The sequence below is a fragment of the Carcharodon carcharias genome, chromosome 12, assembly GCF_017639515.1.
Source record: "Carcharodon carcharias isolate sCarCar2 chromosome 12, sCarCar2.pri, whole genome shotgun sequence".
Lineage (NCBI taxonomy): Eukaryota > Metazoa > Chordata > Chondrichthyes > Lamniformes > Lamnidae > Carcharodon > Carcharodon carcharias.
Window position 1 is genome coordinate 24,928,751 of NC_054478.1, and position 19,572 is coordinate 24,948,322.

At 43.5% G+C, this 19,572-nt stretch overlaps 1 protein-coding gene across 1 annotated transcript in view; it reads left to right on the forward strand.

Moving 5' to 3' along the window:
• Nucleotides 1-19,572, forward strand: part of LOC121285105 (contactin-associated protein-like 5) — an 834,028-nt gene that overhangs the window by 256,420 nt on the left and 558,036 nt on the right. Inside the window, exon 4 of the mRNA XM_041201256.1 lies at nucleotides 2,267-2,414. Within this exon, the coding sequence (XP_041057190.1) occupies nucleotides 2,267-2,414 (148 nt within the window). The remainder of the gene's footprint in view (nucleotides 1-2,266; nucleotides 2,415-19,572) is intronic.

A 19,572-nucleotide genomic window follows, 5' to 3' on the forward strand; every position in this document is an offset into this window, starting at 1 on the left:
TGGGTCATTCTTGCAGGTGTTCTGCAAAGCGGTCGCTCAGTTTACGTTTGGTCTCTCCAATGTAGAGGAGACCGCATTGGGAGCAACGAATGCAGTAGATTAAGTTGGGGGAAATGCAAGTGAAATGCTGCTTCACTTGAAAGGAGTGTTTGGGCCCTTGGACGGTGAGGAGAGAGGAAGTGAAGGGGCAGATGTTGCATCTTTTGCGTGGGCATGGGGAGGTGCCATAGGTGGGGGTTGAGGAGTAGAGGGTAATGGAGGTGTGGACCAGGGTGTCCCGGAGGGAATGATACCTACGGAATGCTGCTGGGGGGGTGGGGGGGGTGAAGGGAAGATGTGTTTGTTGGTGGCATCATGCTGGAGTTGGTGGAAGTGGCGGAGGATGATCCTTTGAATGCGGAGGCTAGTGGGGTGATAAGTGAGGACAAGGGGAACCCTATCATGTTTCTGGGAGGGAGGAGAAGGCGTGAGGGCGGATGCGCGGGAGATGGGCCGGACACGGTTGAGGGCCCTGTCAACGACCGTGGGTGGAAAACCTCAGTTAAGGAAGAAGGAGGACATGTCAGAGGAACTGTTTTTGAAAGTGGCATCATAAGAACAGATGCGACGGAGGCGAAGGAACTGAGAGAATGGGATGGAGTCCTTACAGGAAGTTGGGTGTGAGGAGCTGTAGTCGAGGTAGCTGTGGGAGTCGGTAGGCTTGTAATGGATATTGGTGGACAGTCTATCACCAGAGATTGAGACAGAGTGGTCAAGGAAGGGAAGGGAAGTGTCAGAGATGGACCACGTGAAAATGATGGAGGGGTGGAGATTGGAAGCAAAATTAATAAATTTTTCCAAGTCTCGATGAGAGCATGAAGCAGCACCGAAGTAATCATCGATGTACCGGAGAAGGAGTTGTGGAAGGGGGCCGGAGTAGGACTGGAACAAGGAATGTTCCACATACCCCATAAAGAGACAGGCATACCTGGGGCCCATGCAGGTACCCATAGCCACACCTGTTATTTGGAGGAAGTGAGAGGAGTTGAAGGAGAAATTGTTCAGTGTGAGAACAAGTTCAGCCAGACGGAGGAGAGTAGTGGTGGATGGGGATTGCCTGTATCCCATGAAATATAAGAAAAAAATCTGCTCCTCACTGCCATTTACATGCCTACGCTTCATCTCCAATAAAAATCTGTCGATCTCAGTCTTTGAAAATTTCAATTGATTCAGGATCCATGGCGTTTTCATCTGTTCACTACCCGGTGCGTGAAGCAGTGCATCCTGATTTTACTCCTGAATGGTCCAGTCCCAATTTTAAGATGGTGCTCCGTTGTACTGGAGTTCCACACCCAGGAAAATAGCTGTTTTGCATCCACTGTATTGAATCCTTTTATTGTTTTAGTCACTGCAATTCAATCACCACCCATGCCCCCCCCTCTCTAAATTCAAGTGACTGAAGCTAAGTTTATATTGATTTATCCTCATAATATAACCCACAGAGCTTAGTTCTAAAGGAACAACTGCATATGATCTGAAATATGGCCTGAGTGTCAACCTTAGCTTTGTTGGTGACACTCTTGGCTCTGAGTCACCAACTCCTGGGTTCAAGTCCCATTCCAGGGCTTGAGCACAAACATCGAGACTGATGTTCCAGTGCAGTACTGCAGGAATGCGGCACTGTTGGAGGTACTGCCTTTCAGATGAGATGTTAAACCAAAACCCCACCTGCCTGCTCGGATAGATGTAAAAGATCATGTGGCAATATTTTGAAGAACAGTGGAGTTAAACCTGCTGTCCTGGCCAATATTTATCCCTCAATTAACATAAAAAAACAGATTACCTGGACATCATCATTGTTTGTGGGAGCTTGCTGTGTGCAAAATGGCTGCTGTGTTTCCTACACTTCAAAAGTATTTCATTGGTTGTGAAGTGTTTTGAGATGTCCAGTGATTTAACAGTGCCATATAAATGCAAGTCTTCCCTTTTTTATTTTGAATTTTTAAAAAATTGTAATTTTAAGGTGTAATGACAGTTCATCTATTTCGGTCCAAATTCTAAGTAGTTTCAGATTGATCACTCAACTCATAGATGGGAAATCACCATTAATTTCCAAGCGATAAAGACTGATTATTTTTGTTTTCTGATTGTTTTTGCTTGCGAAAGAAATGACTGATAATTACAAATGCAATTTTCAGATCCACTCCTGCTGGTACTCACTGATAGGTGATCATTAAGAGCGTTATCTTTCTCTTTCTTAACCCTTTTTTGCTTCCTTTCCTTGCAGGCCTTCGTGGGGAACTCTAATGCAGACACTGTTGTGCACCACAAGTTGCAGCACTCTATCAAAGCCAGATTCCTTCGCTTCGTTCCTCTTGATTGGAATTCTAATGGACGAATTGGAATGAGGGTTGAGATTTACGGCTGCTCTTACAGTGAGTGTGAGGCTCAGAAGTCAAATGGATGTATATTGATAGCAGGCCCTTTAACGTCGGTTTCATTGACAAGGCTTGTACTCCTATCACAACAACAATAACTTGTGCTGATAAAGAGCATTTAACATAATAAAACATCCCAAAACACTTCACAGATTCATCATACCACAACATATTGTATTTGGCCACTGAAGGAGATACTAGGTCAGATAACCAAAAGCTTGGTCAAAGAAGTAAGTTTTAAGGAGTATCTTAAAAGAGAAAATTGAGGCAGAGAGGCGAAGAGGTTTTAGGAAAGAATTCCAAAGCTTAAGACACTGCAGAGGAGATTCACCAGGATGTTGCCTGGGATGAAACATTTAAGTTATGAAGAGAGGTTGGATAGACTTGGGTTGTTTTCGTTGGAGCAGAGAAGACTGAGGGGTGACCTGATCGAGGTGTACAAGATTATGAGGGGCATGGACAGGGTGGATAGGGAGCAGCTGTTCCCCTTAGTTGAAGGGTCAGTCATGAGAGGACATAAGCTCAAGGTGAGGGGCAGGAGGTTTAGGGGGGATGCGAGAAAAAACTTTTTTACCCAGAGGGTGGTGACGGTCTGGAACGCGCTGCCTGGGAGGGTGGTGGAGGCGGGTTGCTTCACATCCTTTAAAAAGTACCTGGATGAGCACTTGGCACATCATAACATTCAAGGCTATGGGCCAAGTGCTGGTAAATGGGATTAGGTAAATAGGTCAGGTGTTTCTGACGTGTCGATGCAGACTTGATGGGCCGAAGGGCCTCTTCTGCACTGTGTGATTCTGTGACATTGCAGCTGAAGGCACAGCCACCAGTGATGGAGCAATTAAGATCACAGCTATTCAGGAGGCCAGAGGTGGAAGAATGCAGATATCTCGGAAGACTCTAGAGCAGAAGGAGTGGGTGAGGCCATGGAATCATTTGAAAACAAGAAGTTTAAGATGAAACACCATTTAACTGAAAGTCAATGCTGACTAGCGAGCACAGAGGTGATAGGTGAGTGGGATTTGATGAGAGTTAGGACATGGGCAGCAGAGTTTTGGAGGACCTTAGATTTACACAGGGACTCTGAGCAGTAACTTGTCAGAATGGTGAAGTTTATACCTTTTGCATATAAGATTAAGGGATAAAGTACTTGAGGTGTTTAGGATGAGTAAAGGTGTTGATAAGGTAGATAAATAGAATTTCCTCTGATGGGGAGTCCAAAACCTTTAAATTAGAACGAGGCCAGTCAGGGACTGCTGTCAGAAACACTTATTCACACAAAAGCTGGTAGAAATCTGGAAACTGTCTCCTGCAAGAGCGTTTGAGACTGGGACTCAGTGGAACTTTTCAAAACTGAGATTGATGCACTTTTGTTAGGTAAGCATTACAAGGTCAAGATCAGTTGATGGACGTAAAATGCAGATCAGTTAAGAATGGTGCTGCAAGTTCAGGGTGTTGAATGGTTTCCTCCAGTTTCAATGCTCCTATGGTTAAGTCTTAGCCAGTGAAAGGATTTTCCATTTGTTGCTTCAGTGTAGCCTCAAAGCTTTTTCCTGTTATACTGTGAGCATCTGTTATAAAGGGTCTCAGAAACAGTCTTATTAAAAGGTAATTGAAAGGCAGTTGTTAATATCATTGCAGATGGAATCAAATATGTTCTTTATTGAAGGTCACAGAAAAATCAACTAATCTCCCTTATCAGTCTTGGTGCGAGTGCCAATATTATAAAACCCAAAGGATTTGGGATAATCTCTTCTGAACGCAAAGCACATGCGATAATGATCTAAGCACCATCGTGACTTGAGGGAGTTATCTTCATTTATTTGCTAATTTTAGATAACAACAGAGAAATAGACACAAGCGAAGAGTAGTTCTGCCAGCTTTCTCACCCTCAGATTGTCACAAAACGTACTGATTGGAAGATGGTCTGATTTTGACCGGAGCTAAAATATGTTGTGTAATCCTGCGTGATTGCATCCAAATGTCCATGGGCGGTCCACTCCTTTGACGTCTATCTGCCTATCTTTGCACACATTCCTGGGCCTCAAGAACCTTGTCCTCTTTGTCAGATGTTTCAAGCTTCCCTCCCTCCTTTGTTATTCTATTATAACCAGTTACACATCCTCTAGAACCACCTTTTGGTTCTAAATATATCTCATTGCCACCACCATTTGCCTTGCAACATTCCTCTTCCTGGCGAACGTCTGGGGCCAAACCAGATTGTTCACAGCTCCGTAGGGTACTTAACCCCGAGATGATTCTCCGACCGATATCCGTGCCATTACAAACACCGCTGACTTCCACTTGTGCAGCGTTGCCCAACTCTACCCCTACCTAGGCTCGTCTGCTGCTGATACCTTCATCCCCTGCTTTGTTACCTTTAGACTTGACTATTCCTGCAGTGGCCAGGCTTCCCTTCTTCCACCATCCATAAATTCAAACTCATCCAACACCCCACTGCCCGTGTCCTAACTCGCAACAAGTCACGTTCACCCACCAGCCATCACAAACCCAAGCGATTGTTTTGTTGAAAGAAACAGATTGCAGACGCTGGAAATGTGAAACAGCAAGAGAAAATCCTGGGAAGGTTACAGCCAGCCAGTCAGTCAGAATCGGTGGATGGATTTTATACTAACCTGCTGGCGGGTTTGAAGGCGGTCGGGGGAGGGGAGGGGGTGGGGCGGGGGAGGTGGGAGCTCATAATATCCAGCACCTGGCCTTAAAACCGCCTACCCTTCTGACCGTGACCTGCCTGAAATTTTACAGGGGGTGGAGGAGGCATCGGATGCCACGTGCCCTCTCATCCTCCCTTGAGCATGTTGAGGCCCTTAAGTGGCCAATTAGTCACCTACCACTTGGCAGGACGAGGGCAGCAGATGCATGAGAACACCACCTGTCTCCAGGCACACACCGTCCTGACTTGGAAATATATCGCCGTTCCTTCATTGTCGCTGGGTCAAAATCCTGGAACTCCCTCCCTAACAGCACTATGGGTGTACCTACACCACATGGACTGCAGCGGTTCAAGAAGGCAGCTCACCACCATCTTTTCAAAAATATTTAGGGATGGGCAATAAATGCTGGTCTTGTCAGCAATGCCTACATCCTGCGAAAGAATAAAGTAAATGGCCACTTAAAGGCTTGTCCCTCCCCTGCCAGTAGTTTACCTGTGGCAGGGGGAGGCCCACACTATGTGTGAAGTCTGGCAGTTTTAACTGCATGGCTGGTGCCTTGTAAGTGGGGGTTTAGGGGGCCTCCTTTGCAGGTCCCCTGGGCCCCTCAGAGGCACACCCCCTAATGTCATACTCACCCTTTGACCTTTCCCTCTGGCCTCTCAAACAAGGCACCCCCATCCCTCTCAATCCCCTTGCTGGGACCTGCCAGCCTGGTCCCAGCGATAGCTCACGCTTACCTCTGAGTCCGGCCTCCTCTTCGTTGGGGCTGCCTGTAGTCCCAGCAGTGGCCACTACTCCTGCCTGGCGCTGCTGGGACTACGGAGCTGCCAGCCAATCTGATTGACCGGCAGCTCTCTAAGGCAGGACACCCTCCCAGGAAAGGGCAGGATGGACCGCCTAAAGGCAAGTAACACGTTAAATTGTTACGGGGCAGCTGTCAGGATCATGGGTGGACTCACCACCGAACTTTTAGCTGAGACAGCCGGGACCATGGCGCCCCATGACATCCAACCCTATGTAGAGAAAAGACAGATTGAGTGTCTAACTCTTCACCCAAACTGAAGACTGAGAAATAAACAAGTAAAATCAACGAAAGCTTGCATTTATAAAACGCCCTTAATTACCTCAAGACATCCCAGAGTGCTTAACAGGTATGAAGTACTTCTGAAGCATACTTAATATTATAATGTAGGAAATGTGGCAGCTCACAGAGACTATCCCACAGATAAAAATGCGATAATAACCAGATCACCTGTTTTAGAGTAGTTGGTTGAGGGATAATCATCAATTAGGAGACTGGGGAGAGCTCCTCTGCTCTTCTTCAAAATTGTGCCGCTGGATCTTTGATATCTATCAGAGAGATTACAATGGACCATGACTTAATGCCTCATCCAAAGGATGGTATCTCTGACAGTGCAATCTAGATTTTGCGTTCAGGTCTCTGAAGTGGGAGCCTGAATCTTCTGACTCAAGGGGCAAGAATGCTGCCCTCGGAGCCAAGGCTGATATCTGAAACAATGTCGGACATTTTAAACTATTGCCCAGAGTCGGTTACCCTCACTGAGTCATCGACCTTCGGCAGGTAAAGGGGTGAAAGACACGCCTGACAACACATAGAGTGAGACTACTCAACCGAGAGAGAGAGAGTGCCATCATCTCAAGATGGAACAAATATAGACGTTAGTTTAGTGTGTCACCGAATTCACTGTTCACCTGCTTGAAAACCATTTCTTCTTCAATCCAATCGTAAAATAGGAAAAACCTTGCACTCTGATTCGGGCCTTCAAGGCTGATGTGAAAGAGATATGTAAACACCTCCTCCGATGCTGCTGCTCACTCTTGGCAATATCAAATGCATTCCTTTCGAAGCTCCTGTCAGCCATCATCAAATGAAAAGCTCCTCAAAAGATATTTGCTTTTATTTATTCCAGTGGCATAACATCATTACAATTATTTATGATTTATCTTTTTGTTGTGTGTGCATATGTGCACTTTCCTTTTCTTCTTTTGTTAACACCCCCAAGGTATTTGATTTCTCAACACTGCTAAAAATGGAAAAAGGCTTACAATCCATTTGCACTTTGAATTTGTTTACCTGGGTGTCACTTATTATCATTAATGCCCACAGATTCGTGTAATGCAAGTGCGTGTTTGTATTTGACACTAGGGAACCTAAACTACTGCTTAAAGAGATTTAAACCTGGATGTAAGACTGTCTGAAATCATTGTGAGAAGTTGCAGGCATCATATCAATGCAGAAAAAAACTATTTATGCTTGGGATTAAGGTTGTCAGTTCTGGTTGGACGTGTTCCTGGAGCGTTCGTAATATCACCTCTCCCCTTCACTGGCCCAGCATTGTCACACAGCCTTTTCTTACTGGTCTAATGGTCCAGATTTTGTGGCAGTAATCAGGGTGAAAACATCAGCGTTTGCCATCATAATTCTTCTCAGACTGACAGCAATTTTGGGAATCACACATGTACCTTTAAATGTGGAAATCCAGAACTTGCAGTCAGTGATTCTACACTTCTCTGGAAGGTCCCCTGTTGAGGCAAAGCCCCAGAGCCCCAGAATTAGTAATCACTGGACTGATGAGAATTTCCACTCTTATGCTTAGTCTCTTGAAAAAGAATGAGGCATAGTTGGATTTTTAAAGACATAATCACTTTGTAATTACTGATGAACATGCTCACTGGCCCTGAAAAGCTAATTTTATATTTGTGGAATGTGGAATCTGTCCATTATGTTAAAAATGCATATTTTTAAAGTTTATCTTTATTTTAGTTTCTGCCTTTACCTAAACATAATTATTTATTTCTGTATCTGAAATTTTAAATTAAAAGTAAAATGATTCAGTGTTTTTAACTTCTGGGCTTGCTGTCTGTGAGAATACTTCAATTTGATTGGCTGCTTACCATGCTGACATTGCTGCTGCTGGATGCCTGAAGACCCCATTAGTGGATGTTAAGAAAGGGCAAATTGTTATGTCTTTGTTAGCTTTGTTCAAGGTCAATGGCAAGAGCTGCCGGGTCACCACTGACTAGAAAATCTGGCCGTTGAAGCACTTGCATTTATGTAGCACATTTCACAACCTTAGGATGACTCAAGTGCCAGTGATCCCCCTAAATGGTGCCTATTTTTTTTCTTTATTCTTTCATGGGATGTGGGCATTGCTGGAAAGGTCAACATTTGGTGCCCATCCCTAATTGCACTTGAAATGGGTAGCTCACTGGGCTATTTCAGAGGGCAGTTAAGAGTTAACCACATTGCTATGGATCTGGATTCACATGTAGGCCAGAGCAGGCAAGGATGGCAGATTTCCTTCCTTAAAGGACATTAGTGAACCAGATGCATTTCTATGACAGTCATGGTCATCATTAAGCTTTTAATTCCAGATTTTTTTTATTGAATTCAGATTTCACCACCTGATGTGGTGGGATTAGAACCCGGGTCCCCAGGGCGTTATCCTGGGTCTCTGGAGTACTAGTCCAGTGACAAAACCACTAGACCCATGGCCTCCTGATATGCGCAGGCATCTGGGTGGTGGAGTTGGGGGAGGGGGTATGCCATTGTAGCCAAAGTCTTCATCTCCCAGTGTTGGGACTGGTGGCAGCAAAGGTCACCCACGATCCAAATCCTGCCACCAGAGGGACTTCCCCTCTGATTGCAGGGGCCTGCCTAACAACAACAATGTATATTTATCTAATGCCTTTAATATAATAAAACATCCCAAGCCGCTCCACAGGAGCATTATCGAACAAAGCACAGCTTTGAGCCACATAAGGAAACTTTAGGTCATATTACTTACAAACAGTTGAGTCAATGAGGTAGGTTTTAAGGAATGTCTTGAAGCAAGAAAATGACATAGAGAGGTTATTATAGAGTTGATTTTCCCAGCATTTTTTTTTTTTTGGTGGAAACATTGAACTTTATTTACAAGACAGCAGCAGCAGCTACATGTGTGCATCTAACTCTATAACAAAGAAGAAATCTCTTCTGGATGACCCCATGCTGAAAACTGATTGGTTTACACAGATCATGTGATCTTACAACACAGGCTTATTCTTACAGTTACCAGTCCTATGATTATCAAAGCTAAAATTACTACAGGGGTGGAGAGGTTTTGGGAGGGAATTCCAGAGCTTGGGGCCCAGGCACTTGAAGGCAAAGCCACCAGAGATGGAGTGTTAAAATTGGGTTTGCACAAGAGGCCATAATTAGAGCAGTATGGGTATCTCAGAAGGTTGTGGGGCTGGTGGGGATTACAGAGCCACAGAGGGAAGAGTCCATCGAGAGATTTGCATGTAAATGTTGTACTTCTTGCTATTTTAATGTTAGCCCATTTACCTTAATGGGTTAATGAAAAGAAGAAAGGCTTGCATTTATATAACACATTTTACGACCTTGCCCAAAGCATTTCAAGCTAATAAAGTACTTTTGAGTTGTAGTTACTGTTCTAGTGTCAGAAGCACAGCAGCCAACTTGCTTACAGTAAGCTCCACCAAATAGCAATACAATAATGACCAGGTAATCCGCTTTTTTTTTAGTGATCTTGATTGAGAGATGTGTATCAGGGAGGACACTGGGAAGAACTCAATTTCCTCAAAATAGTGCCATGGGATCTTCAACATCCGGGTAGGGTACTAGACAAGTCGTGCTTTTAACATCTCATCAGAAAGATGGCACCTCCGCCAGTGCAGCATTCCCTCAGCACCGCAGAGCCAGCTTGGACATTTGCGTTTAAATTTCTGGAGTGGCAACTTGAACCCGTGACTTTCTTGACTGAGAAATGAGAGTGCTGCTGTCATGTTTTTATCATGATATAAAAGCACCAACCACTCGTAAAATATTGTGTGAACATGTGGGTTCACATATTTAAACTAGGCACAGGAGAACATTTATATAAAGGTAGAAAACTTAAAGACATCAGCTGCAGGGCTGTGTGTGCTGTGTTCTGCTTACAGGCCAAAGTGAAACTGAGACTGGATCGCATGACACGCTTCCCTTCTAGTAATGGTATGCTGCTACCCCTTAAAGGCACATTACAGCAAAACCACAGCTAATACTTAAGAGAATTGTAGATGTGGTGGGGGTTGTTGGTGATGAAGAGGGGAACAAAATGTCTTTAAGACAATGCAGTTTGACAGCTTTAGCTTTCTCCTGTTTATTGGTTGATGCAGTAACCCACAAGAGGTTATTAGTTTGACCGAGTGCCAATAAACTGATCAATAAAGCTTAAAGTGCTGCATAATTGTTCTATTTCATGGTTAGTTCGAACTAGGTAATATGAAGAATACCCTTGTTGAATGATAAACAGAGTTAGGACAGAATAGGTCCTTCCCTGTGATGTTCTGTCAAACTAAAGAAAAATGTAAATCTTACAATTTACGTGAAAATCTTGGTTAGAATAATATTATCATTCATTATGTTGCCTTCAGGGTTATGCAAATTGATCAATTCTCTTGAAGAAAGAGATCATCTTGGGAATGTCTTTGTGAAACATAAATCATTGCAAACTTTCCTTTGCCAACCTTTCCTGACACTCCACACCAGTGCTGAGGAAGTGTGGCTATGCTGGAGCTGTCATCCTCCTCAAAAGCCGAGGCCCCATCGGCCAGTTCTGACAGTCCAGGTGAATACTGAAGGCCCCTGGGTGACATTGTTTCCTCAATTGGCAGCAGCAGACAAAAAACAGATTTCCTGGACCCCCACGACGACAGTCCACCAGCCCGCATCGATAGCATTCTTGTCTCTGTGGCAGATTACTGCAGGTTCACCTCCAGCGATAGACTTGAGTTCATTTTCTAAGCTGACTCTCCAATGCAGTACTGTTAAGATGTTAAGAAGGGGGTTCCTCACCATGACACTATTCCTCCCGTCAGCCTGCAGTGCCAGGTTACCTGGTCATATATTTATGCTTTGCCTGAGGGACCTTAAAACTGCTCGCCATGTCTACCTACAAAATTAATTTCAAAAGTAACACAAAAACAGAAATACCTGGAAAAACTCAGCAGGTCTGGCAGCATCGGCAGAACTGTTCTATTGAAGGGTCATGAGGACTCAAAACGTCAACTGTGCTCTCCTCCGCCGATGCTGCCAGACCTGCTGAGTTTTTCCAGGTATTTCTGTTTCTGTTCGTGTTTTGGATTTCCAGCATCCGCAGTTTTTTGTTTTTATTAAGAAGTAATACATTGGTTGAGATGCTCTGAGGATACAATCAGGCACTGGGCTTGTTTTTTAATTTATGTGATTTCTTTGCAAAAGGTCTCTTGCTGATGCAGATCCCAAGCCCTGGGCATTTTAACTCGGAGATGGGAGTGCTACCACTGAGCCACAGATGCCTAGCGTGCGAGCATTCAGGCAATATATTTCATTTCATTATGACAGGGAGGACTAGACATCATGGCACAAGGGAAATCTTAGGTTAGATATTAACCAGATCTTCATGCCCCAGAGAATAGTTTACAACAAGAACTTGCATTCATATAGTGTCCCTAATGTAATAAAAACATTCCATGGAGCTTCACAGAAACATTCAAGGACGCTTTGGACAGACAAGGCCACGTAGAAAATCGTCATGCAAGGCTAGGACCCAGTTACCCCGAGACCCCATCAAATTTGCTGCTGGTGGATGTCTGCTGACATTGCGATTTGACCCCACTGAAACATCGTCCACAGTTCCTTACCACCGTGAAAAGTGAGATATTTTATCCAGCTTTCAGAGTGCACTATTTAACTGAACTTGACCTTGCTGATGGGATGAGGGGTTGTGCACTATTTAACTGAACTTGACCTTGCTGATGAGATGAGGGGTTGTCCCAGGAGGAGGGATTGAGTAGACTAGGCTTATATTCCCTGGATTTTAGGAGAATGGGAGCTAACCTAATTGAAACATCTAAAATTCTTAAAGGAATTGACAGAGTAGATTCTGGGAAAATGTTTTCCCTGACTGTGGAATCTAGAACACGGGGTCACAGTCTCAGGATAAAGGCTCGGCCATTTAGGACTGAAGTGAGGAGAAATTTCTTCAATGAAAGGGTTGTGAATCTTTGGAATTCTCCACCTCAGAGAGCTGTGGAGTCTTCGAGCATATTCAAGACAGAACTCAATAGCCTTTTGAGTACTGAGGAAATTAAGGGATTGGAGACAGTAAAGGAAGGTGCATTTGAAGTAGAAGATCAGCCATAATCTTTTGAATGGTGGAGCAGGCTTGGAGGGCCGAATGACTTACTTTTGCTCCTATATCTTACGTCTTGATTCTGATTTAGAGTACGTTAGCGTTTCCAATGATCTCCAGGAGACCGGTTGGTGATAGTGCTATGTAATGTATTCCTGAGTCACTGACTCACTTTCCTTTAGAACATGGTTCTCCAATTTGGGAATGAGTGATTGTTGAACTTACTGTGGTAGATCTGGACCTTGTTTGATGGTGCATTCCTATCACCTGCTTTGTATGGTCACACAAAGTCAAGACCTATCCCATCTCTTCATTGCAAAACCAATTCAACTTGAACTCAGTTTTAATTTAGAATGCAGAGCCAATATGCAAGAAAGAACTAAGCACGAATTACAAAATCACACAGTTGATTAAGCAATGACTAGCCTACTTTTAAAACTGCAAGTATCATTTTTGCAAGATAAGACAATACAACATACCCACTGAATTCTATGGAAAAGACATTCTAGTTATTGGACTGAAGCCTAGGAGCAGGGCTATGAACCCACAATCTTCTACTTCTAAATCAAGAGTTCTACCAACTGAACTAAACTGATACTTAGAAGAAGTGTGTGTGATGATTCCAAAAGGAGATTTCAACTCTATTTTTTCTAGCAGTCAACTGGTTGTTATGACACAGTAGTTGATAAAGGCTGAGTTATTTAAGATCCCAGACGGAAACTTTAAACAACTGTCATAACCTATATTTTCAATTGGTATGTTTTGAGATGCGGCTCTAAGTTCAGGAATAAGACCTTGAGTTCTTGAGAGGTTTTTATATCAAACTAAATGAAACATTTATTAATTTACGACAAATTAAACACATTCACATGGCTACAACTGATTACTATCGTAACTTTTAGCAAATTCCCAAATTAATCTCACTAAGGCAGCAATAACCAATAAACTTAACTAGACACCAGGCAAAGCATTTTCACCTTACAAACTCAAAATGAGGTTCATTTCAATTTGTTCCTTTGCAGACATTTGTAGGCTTACCGGCTTAGATCTTATATACCTCTGACCTGCACACACAAACTCCTCTCAAGTTATACTTAGCCTTCCCTTTGAATGCAAATTCTCATTGTATCACCACGCCCTTTGAACTCCACCTCTTTAACAATAAAATCCCTTTCATAGTACCAATTTTATTGGTAATATAAACATATTGCTTGGTGTCTTTTAGCTAGGCGCAAGATTTCACTCCCACTCTTGAATGTTCTATCCAACTAAATGCCAATATACCTTTACCTCTATTTACATCTCAAAACTACTATACATCAAAGCATCCAGACTAGCTGGTTTTAACCCAGTTAACACACATACAGAGACTAACCCTCTATTTAAAAAAAAATAATTTCCAATAACATTATATACATTGATATCACTTCCTGACATTGAGTAATTTTGTTTTAATTCAGTCTTAGGATGTAGGCATCGCTGACAAAGCTGGGATTTATTGTGCACCCTTAGTTGCCCTGGGAATTGGGTGGTGCTGGGTTTTTAAGTAGAAGCGCTGGTAGCTGCTTGATAGAACTGAATGGCTCACTGGGTCACTTCAGAGGGTCTTTCCAAATCAACTATATTGATGTGGAACTGACATCATGCACAAGAAGGTACAAAATTTAAACTAAAATGTGGCTTTTGCAGCCAGGCCTCCACTTTGGGATAGGGTGTGGGCCCCTCTACAGGGTGGCCTATGGCTGGTACAGCCCCCGGGCAGGTAGGAAAGGCCTCTGGGCCTATCTTGAGTGCTGTGTCTCCAGTCTAATGCTAAGAGACTGTCTTAGCTAAACTGGCACATACTGCCAGCAGACACCATGAGTCCAACTGGTAAACCTCAGTCAGCCTCCTTTAAATTGGCCTTCAGTGGTTGTTAACAAGCTGCATCAGCTATCCATTGCATTTAAAAAAAATAACTGTTCATGGGGTGCAAGTGTCACTGGCTGGACCAGCATTTATTGCCCATCCCTAATTGTCTTTGAGAAGGTGGTGGTGAGCTGCCTTCTTGAACCGCTGCAGCCCATGTGCCGTAGGCACACCCACGGTGCTGTTAGGGAGGGAGTTCCAGGATTTTGATCCAGCGACAGTGAAGGAACGGCGATATATTTCCAAATCAGGATGGTATGTGGCTTGGAGGGGAACTTGCAGGTGATGGTGTTCCAATGCGTCTGCTACCCTTGTCCATGGGTGGTGGAGATCGCGGGTTTGGTAGGTGATGTTGAAGGAGCCCTGGTGAGTTGCTGGAGGAGTAGCCCTGCCACGCTCTCATCTCGTCTCAACGAAAAGTGGCCCAGGGCAGGGTGGGTTGGGGAACCGGCCCACAAGCTGGCACCTCCCAGCTCCGATCCTGGATCTGGCGGGCCCTAAAGATCAAGCACCAGGTCTCTGGAGTGTTTGTCCTGTAACAGAACTGCTGTGCTGCCAGACCTTTCCCAAGCCAGGCCCATACAGTTCAGATTTCGAGGAGCTGTACTGTTTTCTTTGGGCTTCATGTGTTGGGCTTCCTGGACGAAACAACAAATTGATGGATAACGAAGTGACTGAAGTTGAGACCACACTCACAGCAAAACAAAAAGGCAGAGCCACAACCTTTAGCCTCTGTGTCTACAAGATCAATCTGAAGAGAGTGACGTACAACTTGACATGCTTTGAAAATGATTTTAAAATAGATGCCCGTTATTGCGTATCACATGAGTAGTCGGGCAATTCATTTATCATCATTTAGAATAGATCAGAGGCCACCATTTTTGCTGCCTCTTGGAAGTTTTAATACAAACCTAACTGAATGCTGTAAATGTAGATACCCGTGTGATGCTGTACAATGATAAATCTCTTGTCCTTGTGATCCAACAGTTAGTATCCCATTTGGCCATGTGAGCTCCGATCACTGACTCATTGCAATTTTAATAACTTTTCCTGGCTTGGCTATCCATTGCTACATCTACTTTACTACATCATAGGAACATTAGGAACTGGAGTAAATCTTTCAGCCTCTCAATCCTGCTCCCCGACTGAATTAAATCATGGCTGATTTGTATCTCAGTTCCATTTATCTGTCTTTGCTCCTTATCTTGTGATACTCTTGCTTAACAAAAATCTATTGATCTCAGCCTCGAAGGCTCCAACTCTCTCAGCAGCTTCAACTATCTGGGGGAGTATAATCCAGATTCCTGTGAAAAAACATTTTTTTTAATTTTACCTCCAATTGGCCGAGTTCTATTTTTAAGGTTATGTCCTCTCGTCCTTGATTCCTCGCCACAGGAAATTATTTCTCTGTATCCCTTCTGTCAAATCCTTTCAACATTTTAAACATCTCAATCAAATCACAACACAATCTTCTAACCGTAATGCAGCCAGCCATCATATTTTAATCCTCTTCCTTTTGTGGGATGTGGCCATCACTGGCAAGGCCAGGCACTTGTTGTCCATCCCTAATTGCCCTTGAATTGAGTGGCTTGCTTAGCCATTTCAGAGGGTAGTCAAAGGTCAACCACACTTTGCTGTGGGTCTGGAGTCACCAGAGGTAAGGAAGGCAGATTTCCTTCCTTAAAGGACATTAGTGAACCAGATGGGTTTTTACAACAATCTATGATAGTTGTCATGGTCATCTACACAGAGATTAATTTTATAGCCCAGATTCATTAATTGAATTTAAATTCCATCAACTCCCATGGTGGGATTATGAACTCACACCCACAGAGTATTAGTTTGAGCCCTGGATTACTAGTCCAGTGATGCTACGACTATGCCAGCATCATAACCATAATAAGTTGTCTTTTCCTGACTAGGAATCAAACACAGTGGTGAGAGTGTTCAATCCTAACCTCCGGAAACTAATTCCTCCTATCATTCTGATCAAGCAACATTGAATCTTTGTTACCTGTGAGAAAACTATTCACTGCTTCAGGACCACTCTGAAGAGCTAAGATAACTTCCAGCAATTTTTCTCCATGATCAATGGTGTCCTTAAATCCCTTTTCCTTGCCCTCTACACCTTCATTTTAAACATCATGTGCGATGATCTCATGGACCTCTCTGTCATGAAGAATGAGACAATCTGTTCAGCTGCCTCTGCCTCTTCCTTCCCTGTCCCTTGGTCCCTTAAACAACATCCCTTCCAAAGATTCTCCCAGCCCCCAGCCACCCAGTAGAAAAAAAACTGTTCAGACCAGTATCCTTATTTCCCAGTTTTCACTGTTTTCTCGTTCTTCCTACCCCTGAAATTGTGTCCTTCTCTAGTTTCTTTCCCATCGAGCCTCTTGTCCTCTCTGAGCTCACCTTGTTCACAATGTCCTTGACCTCCTTCTCATTAAACTGGCGACCACCCAATTTCCTTTCCTGCTCCAATGCTAGCTAGTATTATAAATAGTTCCCTCTTCTCCATTGCAACATCCCACCCCCTGCAACCAGAAAAACCCATGCTTGCAAACTACCGCTCCATCTCCCAGCTCCCTTTCCTCTCCAAGGTCCTCAAACGTGTTGCCGCCTCCCAAATCCATGCTCGTCTTTCTCACCATCCCATTTTGAATCTGGCCAATCAGCCTCCAGTCCTGCCAAAGCACTGAAACAACTAGAAACAAAGACACAAATAACATAGTAAATGGGCAATTAGGGTCCTCAGTTGGTGGTGGGAAGACCATCCATGGGGCGGGAATATGGAGGGGTCCCCATCTGCCACCTTCCCGCCTGATTAAATACCCCTCCCGCCATCTGATTTGCCATGGGGACAGCACATGATTCCGCCCTATGTCTGACATTCAGTCTGAAATGAATTGCAATTTATTCCAATTAAACATTCAGAAGACCAAAGTAGTTGTCCTCATCTCCCAGCACAAACACTATGTCCTCATCACCAGTTCCAGCTTTCACCCCTGCCTATGTCCCAGATTGAACCAGACTGTTTGTGACTTTAATATACGATTTGACCCTGACCTGAGTTTTTGACACATATCCACCTCATCACAAATACTGCCTATTCTACCCGCCTTAATATTGACCACATTGGTCCCTGTCTTACCTGATCCACTCATCTGAATACTAGGAAGGTAGAAGGAGATTTAGATGGACCATGTTTTTTTTTTTCCCACACACCAATTTCTGTGTTCCCATCCATTACCAAAACCAAATCTGTGCCTTAATCACCCCCAATGCTCTCTGACCACTCTCCATCCTGCATAAACTTCAGCTCATCCAAACTCGTCCCTCATTAAGAGGGTACAGTAATTGATTATGTTACTGGACCAGCAATCCAGAAGCCTGGACCAGGGGGAATAGTGGTATCATCACAGAATGAGTAGTCCATAGATCCAGGCTCTGGGGACCTGAGTTCGAATCCCACCATAACAGATGGTGAAACTTGAATTCAATTTAAAAAAAAAAATCTGGAATTAAATGATTGCTGTAAAAGCCCAGCTGGTTCACTAATTCCTCTTTAGGCAGGGACATCTGCTAGCCTACATGTGACTCCAGGCCCACAGCAAATGGTTTACCCTTAAATGGGATGGGCAAGAAATGCTGGCCTAGCCAACCCCATGAACAAATTAAAAAAACAAATCCATGAGGCATTAAGTTCAAAACACATTGAAGTCTTTCATTTATTCTAGATGAAACCGAAAGAATCTTTCAGTGAAAAAGTGACTGTAAAGAGTTTGGATTGTTGTAAAAACTCAAAGTGTTAAAATAATGTCCTCAGAGAAAGCAACTTGCTACCCTTACCTGATCTGGCCCATAGGTGACTCCAGTCATGGTTCTCCGAAGCCTAACAAGCCATTCCAGTGTGTCAAACTCTTCACCACATGGACTGCAGCAGTTAAGAAGGCAAAGCACCTCCATTTTCTCAGGAACTGGCCAATAAGTACAATATGCCCAAATCTTGAGAATTTTTTTGTACCAAAGCTCTGTGCTTTCTGACCTGTATTTGCTTCGGGTCCCCTCCAGAGCCTAATATTTGGAATTTTCAAGAGAAGAGCAATTCCACATTTGATTAGCACACTGGTCCTTGCACTTGGTCCCTGATGAGGGTTACTTCCCTTTCAGTGTAATTATCCCAAATTATGAAAAATGGTAGAAATGATGTATATTTTTTTAAAATATTAAATAATAGGGAAGTGCTTTGTGGACAGATCCATAGCCTACCGATCCATAAGGTGGAATAAGGACTGAAGGGGGCTGATGGCTTTTGTTGTTGATTTTAATGAGTAAAGTCAGTCAGGTGAGTAATAACTTCATTTATTGTTGGTATTTCTTTACATCTTCATTTAGCAGCTGAATCCATCGTGACAGAATAATTACCCATTCCTCTTGTTAGTACTGAAGATGATTAGTGAGCTTGTCAAGATAAAGTAACAGAACAGTTCATTTTTTTTTCATTACGCCTCTGCTCTCTCATGCTGGTTCCTGCCTTTGTCCCGTTTGACAGATACCTCATGTGCCATGAAGTCCTCAAAAGCCGGGTTAAATTGGAACTTCTCTTTTTCATTTAAAGATCTATTATATTCAAAAATATCTCAATTATATCATTCACTGATCTTCGCAAATGTCGGAACCCATCAAGCATGAAGATCGGATTCATTCCCTTTGAGAACAGATTGTCCGGGCAACATCAAAGAGGTTTTTCATGGTGGTGGGAGAAGCGGGGGTGGGGGGAGCTGGGAGATTATCTCCGTGTGCCGTGATTAACGAAACTGAACACTTCATCAATACTGCATTTTGCAATTTCACAGAAGAGATTTCTCTTACTCATCAGGATTAGATAAGAACAGAAGAAAAGCTAGGGCAGGGAAGGGTGCTTCAGAAGAAAGAACTTGGGTTTGCACAGCTCTTATCTCAGAAGTGACCCCAATCGTTTCACAGACGCTGGACTGTTTTGAAGTACATCTGCTGTTGTTCTGTTAGGCATAAACTGCAGCCGTTTTAAATGATCTCAAATCCAACCAGCGGCGAAATGGCATCAGTTGAGGGGGTCTCGTGAGATCTTGAGTTTTCGCATGGTCCGGCAATGGTTGAAGAAGAAACAAAAATATAATTTGCATTTATGGGGCGCTTACCACAGCCACACAATATCCCAAAGTGGTTTTCAGCCAATCAAGTACTTTTGAAGTATATTCATGTTGTAATGCACCAAACTTGGCAGCCAATTTTTACACAGCAAGCTCCCACAAACAGCAATGCGATGATGATCAGATATTCCATTTTACTCATGTTGGTTGAGCGATAGATACTGGCCAGGATACAGGGGAGAAATCCCTGTTCTTTAAAATATTG